This window comes from Branchiostoma belcheri, unplaced genomic scaffold, assembly GCF_001625305.1.
Source record: "Branchiostoma belcheri isolate BF01 breed outbred unplaced genomic scaffold, Haploidv18h27 scaffold8, whole genome shotgun sequence".
Taxonomy (NCBI): domain Eukaryota; kingdom Metazoa; phylum Chordata; class Leptocardii; order Amphioxiformes; family Branchiostomatidae; genus Branchiostoma; species Branchiostoma belcheri.
Genome location: NW_017804464.1, coordinates 3,111,688 through 3,120,897, shown reverse-complemented (window position 1 = coordinate 3,120,897; position 9,210 = coordinate 3,111,688). Strand labels below are relative to the sequence as shown.

General features: G+C 44.4%; 1 protein-coding gene and 1 pseudogene across 1 annotated transcript in view; one reads left to right on the top strand and one right to left on the bottom strand.

Moving 5' to 3' along the window:
- LOC109486424 overlaps positions 1–928 on the top strand; it is a 3,370-nt gene extending 2,442 nt beyond the window's left edge. The window contains exons 7-8 of the mRNA XM_019790257.1: positions 190–352; positions 687–928. Of these exons, the coding sequence (XP_019645816.1) occupies positions 190–352; positions 687–768 (245 nt within the window). The 3' untranslated portion in view covers positions 769–928. The remainder of the gene's footprint in view (positions 1–189; positions 353–686) is intronic.
- Positions 929–1,185: 257 nt separating this feature from the next.
- On the bottom strand, positions 1,186–7,659 carry LOC109486217 (annotated as a pseudogene).
- Between the last annotated feature and the right edge of the window lie 1,551 nt (positions 7,660–9,210).

Below are 9,210 nucleotides of genomic sequence, written 5' to 3'. Positions count from 1 at the left end.
CCAATATGGCTTCATTTTTATAAAATTCAACACTTGATAAAAGAGAATAAAATGTAATTTCCCTTATCATTTTGGATTCTGTTTAATCCTCTAGCACTGTCATTATGTTATGGAGCATAGTCATCATGTTCTAGCGAACGCGATAACAAGAAAACATTTAAAGTGTTCTTCTTCTTATTATTATTACAGGTTGCGCTAGCATGACGACCACGGCCGCACGTTTCCACAAGGCCATGAAGAAGAACTCCTGGGCGATGCGCAAGTCCAACGCCTTCCTGACACGCGCCGTGACCTATGACCCCGTGTCAGGTGACATGGTCGCTGAGGTGATGGCGATGGGACAGCGCATGAAGTAAGTCTGCGTTATCATCCACTCTTATTTTGTTTTGGTAGATGACACGTGCGTTTTTTCTATTTTCCCAGACACGTAGCGTATGTTGTTGCACTATCTTGGCGTCTTCTTTACTTGATTGTGTGAAATGTTTGATCATGGACCATCATCTAAGATGAACTCTTAGATTTTCATTGAAATAAAATAATAGAAATATACATGAGTTTTTAGCCGTCAGGTCTCTTCTGTGATCATTGCTGTAAGAGTAAGGCTAGGCCTGATAATCAAAAGGAAAACAAGATGAAAAAAATAGTGCATTGCTTTGATTGAATTTGTTGACATTCTTTTTTTCCAGGGTTTCTCTGTCCGGGCCCATGAACCCCGCTACCACCGGCAAACGTCTGGCCTCTTCCGTTCTGAAGAAGCTGCGTCAGTAAGCTGTCACCGCGTGATTACGAGTGTCCTCAGGTGTAGTGCATTAGCGCCATTTTGCCCAGTTCAGGTTCACTTCATGGTTGTGAGTCTTATGACTATCGTGTCATGTGCACACTAACCAGCAGGGTTCCCAGATAACCTAGCACCATACTGTTCAAAATTAAACGCTACATACTAACACATGTATTTGTTTTTTTGTTTGTTTGTTTGTTTGTTTGTATGTAGATTGAAGTGAATACATATACATTTCTTCTTTCCTTTGAATCATACGACAATGTTTTACAACAATACACATTAAGTTAGCTAAAACTTAACCTACTATCCATCTGTATTTAGCTACCCGGCTCCTACCAAAGAGTGATTTGCCAAAAAAAACACAGACCAATATGATGGCAGTGTTGCCATTTGAGTGTTCTTTTTATCATTCATGCTTCTTCCCTGTGTTGATCGGGGTTTGCTGTGCGGCTACGCGGCAGGTAGTAGCTGGTGCCGTGTGTTCCCATGTACCCGGCCCAGCCCTGCTTACTGTACGGCAGTATACCACTGCAATGATCACTGTCCTCCTCCGTACAATCACACCTGGAAATAGTAGTGAAGGTAATTAGAAGGAAACTAGGTTTAATTACCTCAATTAGTTGATACGGGTTGGAGTCCACTATAGTTTTTAGATCCACATTTTGAGATGGGAAATATGATCATATTTCATCAGACTTAATTTTGGTCAATGTCTTATACGTACCGTATCTTAACCCTGTATATCGTCATGGCACCCATATGCACGTTGAACGGGTTGTAGTTCGTCTGGGACTGATAGGTGGCGCTGTCCTTGGTACCGTTCAGCCGGGCAGAAGCGCACTTCTCCTCCACGACATGCTCGTAGGCGTCATGGTCAAACCCATAGTACTGGTCTGTGAGGGGGTTTGGAGAGAAAAACAATAACAGCCGAGATGGAAATGGTACAGTACTTAGTTGTCTAAAGTGTACAGGAAAGAATGTGCTTGCTGCCCTCCATACAAAAGCAAGTGAAAAGCCATAAGACTCAAATAACTGATATGGATCAGTCTGAATCGAAAGAAAGTACAGATATCACTCACTGTCAGGGCTGAACCGTTGAACTTCATTATCCATCATGTCTTGGACACACTTTTCATCTTCAGGCAGGAGAACCTGTGAAGTTAACGATGTGCATAATCTTACAACTTAAGAATGTATTCATTAGCTTTCGAGACATTTAACATAATACTGATAACCGATAATGATGTGACTGTAAACATATTCTTAAGTAAAGAAATAGCTTACGGTTGTTTTAGCGGGGTAGAACCAGTAGGTGGCGAACAGGACGTCGATGGACTGTTTGTCAGATGCGTCAAGGGAAGGGGCCAGCGCACCTGGAAATGTCAGGAAAAGTCATTAGACTGTTGTGTCCTCTCTAGCGATTTCATGAACACTGTATTAGATTATTCGTGAGATTATTGTCGTCCGCCATGTTGCTGAGTTAAAGACGCATGTGAAGTCATTCACATCCATGTTGTCTGCTTGGTTCTGATTGACCAGGCGCCATCTTGGATCCAGCCATCTCACCAACATGGCGGCACCTCTCATGTACATTCATATGTTTTAACGTCAAGAGCAAACACTTTATGTTTTGTTCTCACACGGACCTGTAGCCAGCAGTCTCTGTACGCCTCCCTCATCATGAGGACCCACGTGTCTCCGTCGTCTCCTCCCGCTCTTCTCTCCTTCAGTCGTTCCTCTCTTCTCTCTTTTATCCTTTGTGACGTTCTGAGAACAATAAGGAGAATACCAGGACGTCAACCAATGAATACGCTACATCAGAATAATGTAATTTTCTTATATGTTACTCGGAAAAAAATCACATTAATATGCTTCAATGTGATAACCTAATTCAGTCAGGCTATATTTTGTACCCTATTCTAGAGAATGCAGAGAATGTAAATCAGTCGAACGCTATGAAAATGGAAGCGACAACAACAGGCGTGATGGTATAGTTAGGGGTTACATACCTCAGTCTCACTTTTCTCGGTATCCTCATCGTCAGATTCTCCCAACCACTCCTGGTACTGACCCCTGACCTCCGGGTGCTGTTGGAGGTAACGCAGTGCCATGGCGGTGGTGTTCGCGGTGTGGTCGTGCTCAAGGTGGAACCGGTCTCCTGTAGAGCAGTAGTGTTGTACCATGGAGCTTATGGGGAGTCCTTATAAACTCCTTGGTTGTACCATGTAGAACTTATGTTACATGAGTTACTATCAGCCAAGTGACCCAACGATATGGTGAAGGTGAGCATTGCTCCGTTTACTTTACCATGTAGTTAGCATCTAGCATTCATGTACAAATGTATGCAGGCAGACTTAAGTCGTGCTTCATGTGAAATGTAGCTATCGCGAAAGTCTATCATAGGGTTATTGTTTAGGATTCATGTATTTCGCAGAGAGTCTAGTAAATGTAAAAATAATCAACGTAAAACGTAGAGTTTTGGCAGTTGAAAATTGATTCGTAAACTTAGCAGATACCATACGAGTGGGGGGGGGGGATTCAATTAAAAGCTTACTGGAATCATAAATGGTGACGCCAGGTGGCGCTGTGTTACCGCTCATCATCGCCAGTTGGGAGTAGCCGCTTGACTTGAACCGAACTTTGCAGAAGTCCGCCCTGCTTTGCTCGTGAACATTCGTGCCTAACTCGCAAAAAAGAAACATTCTGACGTAAAATATGTGTCTGTGACTCTGTTTGTATGTGTGTGTGTGTGTGTGTGTAAACTGCGTAAGATTTCAAAGTTTCACAAATTGATACCGCATTTTAAGAATAAAATACGACAAAGTACAGCGTTTCACACCTTTTACGAAGTCAAATTCGCTGTTTTCTCCCTCGTACCCAGTGCAGTCGGCGATCCAATACAAGAAGACATCGTTCCCATGACCCTCTACGCTGATGGCCAGTGGGGAGGCCTGTGCTCCGACAGTGTCCCGGATGTAAGGAACGACAAGAGGCTGTCCATTCCTTCCGTCCAGAATTGTCGTCTGCAGGTAAGAATATTTCATTGTTAAAAAATGTATAGATATAAGAAATACATAAATACATTGCGCTGGTAAGACCCATCAACTATCATCAAGCCGAGACGGGGGACGATTCAAACTTCCAGGTACCTTGGAAACATTGCCAGGATGGAATCTAAAGGTCACTCATTTTCAGAAAGGCTGAGCTCATTTCATACGTTTTTCATCATACCTTAATGTTATGATATTCAGCGCTTTAAAACAGCATGTTTTAGAAAAGATGTTGTATTCGTAGTCACTATAGGAAGAGTTCTCACGTGTGACTGGTAGTAGATGGGAAAGCCCGGGCCGTATTGGTAGTGAACCATGAAGTCTGGGACGTCGTCGTCGTTATAGAAACCAGGAGCTGGCGTACTGGGACAGACGAAAGAATTGTGGATAAGCTTCAAGTTTTTAGCTACAAACCCTTTGTTGAGCTTGAGAAACAGTGTTCGCACTCTCGACAACACGGGTTCTTTTCATGTTTCTTCTGTTATAAAAATTTAAACTATGTCCTTAGTGCAAGACCGGTCATGGCACAAACCTAACAGAAAGTCACAGAAAACTACATGTACGTAACTGAAAGAAGGACCCACCTGTAAGACTCCGACATGGGGAATGAGGCGTCCCATAGCCGCTTCCCCGTCTCCCCGTCCATGGCTACCACTGTGGAGTTAAACATCGCCATGACGATGTCGACTGTCCCGTCAGCGGTGAGGTCCACCAGTACCGGCGGCGTCATGATGCCTTTCTGCGGGTCACTGTACAGCACTTCTGCCTGGGAGGAACATGGGGAATATTTAAAGTTGTACACAGCCTTTTTGTCGTTTTATACCTGTACAAAGTAACACAGCATGCGCACGTAGGCAGAACGTACTGCGCCGAATTAAAAGCCCCCATTTTTCACGGTTTTTGTTAGATCTTCTGTCAACGTTGCATCATGATTTGCCTTTTTCAGACGATATTTTTTCCGACATAACATTTAGAAACTACAGACGGAGTGTTAACTTATATACGCGAAAACGACCTTACATGAGACGTTCTGCCGAGGTGCTATGCACATTACGTGTTTCGCACAGGTGCAGTACGTTCTGTCGACGTGCTTACAAACACTGTATTACTTGGTGTTACCGTACTTTGTCCATATTGCCTTCGTACAAGTCGTCCAGCGGAATCCGCCACAGAGATCCCGGATGTGTCTCCCCTCCGGTTCCAAACAGCACGGTGAAGCGGCCATCTTGGCGGGAGTACACCTTCAGAGAGGGAACAACATCAGAACATATATATTTCCAACCACGTTTAGTTCCTTGCTGTCGCCTCATACATCTATATAGTCTCTAATACATCTTACGACGATACAAGCGAACCATCATGCTCTGATGTCCTCTCATCGCATACGGTTTCAAGTATCTACACCATATCTCCCATTCAAAACAGCTGATTTTGGATGAAAACAAGTCACCTGGGGTGAATAGTAGGTTTCCCTCCGGTCCGGTACTTCTGCCCAGCGCAGCACCCTGCCGTTCTTCCCGCTAAGAATTAACAGCCGGCCGGACAACCGGTACAGGCTGCCTGGGGAAAGGAACAAGAAAGATAACGAACTTGTACAGGACCCAACACCGTATGTATGAGGTACAGTCTGTGTTCGCCCACCAAGATGGCGGACACTGGATTACGTCATAGTCACGTGGGTGCAAAGTTGACTCACCAGGTTCTCGAAGCGGGTCTCCGCCGTGAGCGGCCAGCACATCCGGGACCCCGTCACCGTCCATATCGGGCAGGAACTGTGCCGTGTACAGGTTCATCATGTCCACTTTAGCCTCTTGAGGACCGAACTTCCACAGCACCCGCCCGTCCCTGCCGCTTACCGCCTGGAAGGCCTACACAAAAGAGAGATTCACTGACATAAACATACCTAATGTATGATTTATGTACAGTTATCCCTAGATGCCATGCTAGATTACTCTGTGGACGGATAAATACACCTAATCATGAACATGTTTTCAAGCAACAATCCATGTGAGGGCATGTTGACATTACCCCTGAGCGCCCCCCAGCAAGACAGTCGTTCACTCCATCTCCGCTGATGTCTTCGTTGCAGTTGACTCCAAAGATCTCGTGGTCTGCAATTCAAGTACAGCAGATGGGCACATTAAATTGGGAATGAAATTGGCCATTCAGCAAGAAAGCAATCTATTTGATAGTGACACAGATGCAACAGCTACGCGAATAGGCCAGATATGAATGTACATAGTATGACAGTCGTGATTCTGATACTACTAGTACCTGCAAAGCTGCGCCACAGCTCGTGACCGGTCGCCCCATCCAAGGCCAACAAACCGCCAAAACATGGGAAGGAGCCGTTGAAATACAGGTCACATACAACAGACGGGATGTGGTATCCGTCGGCACCTGTCATGGGAACGAAACGTTTACGTGCAGTAACAGGTCACAAACTACCAACTCTCTTAAAAACAATATGATAGCCTTCTTAGCCACTGTTGACTTACGAAAATGGAAAGCTATTACATGGTTAGTGTAGATAACATGGAAAGGGTCGCCGGATGTGATCTTTTGGCAACGCCTCAGGGACGGAGCAGACATACTAATGATGATACTACATTTGATATGAAACTATTGTAAGACTTCTTCCATACATATACATTCCCTAAACAATTTGTTTGGGCCTGCAACCCAGTGGTAATGTCATGTCAAAGGACAGAAATGACCGTTGCTACTTTTGAGACAGGAATGAGGCTATGTCGACAGGCTTGTAAGTTTTAAGTCTTTGTTTTCTGTGTTTCTAGCCTTCACCTGTCCCGAAGCCTGTGACCACGTCAAGAATGCCGTCTCCGTTGACGTCCATGAGCCTCATGGCGGACTCCGTCAGCAGTTTGGGGAAGGTGGCGGTCCAGACGTCCTGCACAGACAGCCTGGAACAGCCCACTGGGGAGACCGGCTGGGGGTGACAGGTAGGGGGCAACAAGAAAGATTTTATCTGTAAGCTTCCTGTGCAATGGAGTTTTAATGGCTTAAATGTAGATTTTATATTTTCGAACGTACTCATATGCATATGAACGGAGCTATAAATCCTTCTTTTTATTGCTAGTCTATTTTATGAGCGAACAACAAAAAGCAATGCCACAACGTACCTCCCAAGCCGCTGCGTTCGCACCTGTTGCTACGTCATCGCACGCGTCATTTTCTTTCTTCAGTCGAACTATCGCTATCACCATGGTAACCAATGCCAGCAGCAGGAAGACAAGAATCGTCACTAACAGGCACATATGGTGTCTTTTCTCGTTCTGGCGACTTAACCAGGGTCGGTGGTTCCTGCCTGTCTGGCCCCTGTGTAATGTGTTAAATGTGTGATTGAGATAATATTTCATATACGTGGAAGTTTATAGTAACACATATCCAAACACACATACACAGGCAAACAAATACGAATATAGCAGAGAGAGATACGCGGTGAGAGGGTAACATTTTAGATAGGGACGTATTTGTGTCTCTATTGTACAGCCAGTATAACCACCTATTGCCTACGCTTTTACACACCAGCTTCCCAGGCACGTGGCGTCTTGTTACTCAAACCACCTGTTATACCTGACCTTTTCTAACTTCATCCATCCATCCAGCCAGCCAGCCAGCCATCCATTCATCGGTCCTCTAAACTTCATGCATTGTTAAAAGTCGTTTAGTGTACATATTGACTACTGTACCTCACCTGCCATGCTGTATCAGCGGTATCCATGTATCCGTCCCCTTCCCGTCCACAGTCTCCATCTCGTCATCTTCCTCCGAACAGTCATTTTCCGGTCGCCACATTTTATCCTCCATGACAGCACTGCTTTCCTTTTCACTGAGAGCTCCCGCGGGCGTGTTAAAAGGAAACGAAGGTCTGGCGCTGAAGTAAATGCAAAAAGGACCGCCTGCGCAATTTCAGGTGCTCAAATGATCACTGGCTTAGGCACACTCCCTTTTGTCTCGGAGACTAGACTATTGAAAAACGACATCGACGCACAAATAGACTATTTCAAGGCAGTGCGTTGTTTGTCGTCTTTACAGACAGGGACAGGTTGTTTTCCTTTTGGTTCAGTGAGACACATATTAAACTAAATATACAATACGTTGTTTTTCTTTGACATAAACCAATACGGCAATAGTGAAATAAATGCGACAAAAGATACCGTGTCACAAGGCTGTACGGATGCTAAAGTCGAATAGAAGGTGTGCAACTAGACCGACTGATCACAGCTTTATTTTCACGTCTGCCCATCTGACATGAAATTATTTTTTTGCCTGAATCAATTCATTAAAACGCCATCATCGTCTAAAATGACTTTATGACCTTTTGCACATTGACGCCTTTCCAATCGCGGCTATGTTGACACGACCCCTGACAATACCGACACAACTGTTACCTTCCCATCACTGGGCGGTGTTATGTTTATATAACGGGTCCACACGTTCGCTGTACAAGCACTAATAACTTGCCCCCCCCCCCCCATTTCTGAATTGTGTCTAAATCTACAATCGGAGAGAAAGATTTGTCGTTTCCAACAGCCCTTATAATGATAATATGGCAACCTTGGGAACTATGACAACTTTGCAATGCCAGTCACGAGCGGGTAGTTATTTTGTGTCGTCATCTCTGTTCGCGTTCCAAAGGGCGTTACCAAGTTACGTAGAAGTCGGTATACCTAAAGCCATTCGGAAGTTCTACACTAGATCTATGGCTAGATCATCACGTCTCCTAAATAAGTTACACCATTAACAACTACAGTATCATCGGATGACGCTAACTACAGATTTGGACCAATAAACTGTGCCAATCCTATCCGTTGACCGATCGATTTAATTTTAGTCGTTCGAAAATTGACTATAGCTAGTGACTAAGGCAACATGGTCAAAACAAGTCTATGTAAGCAATGTCTCTGTGTCACTATTGGCTGCTAGTAATACTCCTTTAGCAGTGTCGCACTTGTGGTTAACAATCATTTGTTGCCATGGTGCTGTCTATATTTATAACCGCTCTATATCCATAAAAGTATTCACTGCCAACTGTATTCAGTTATCAACATAGTTACATTGTATCGTAAGACAATCACAAGGTGTAATCAAGTTTCACAATTGCTGAACATACCCGGGCGTAATGTAACTCAGCAGACAAGAGGCTCTGTAGCAACGCCTTGAATTTATTAGTAAGCTCGCACAGCCATTTTTTGCCACCCCAAATTACGAGCTCATGACTTGTGACCTATAGGGTAAATGTTTAACATACAAGTTAGCAAATATTGTACGCAGTTGGCGAAGAACCGGAACAACATGGCGTGTTTTACACGGTACTTCCTTGTCGGACTTCTGGTTATCACCCCTGCCTTATACTCA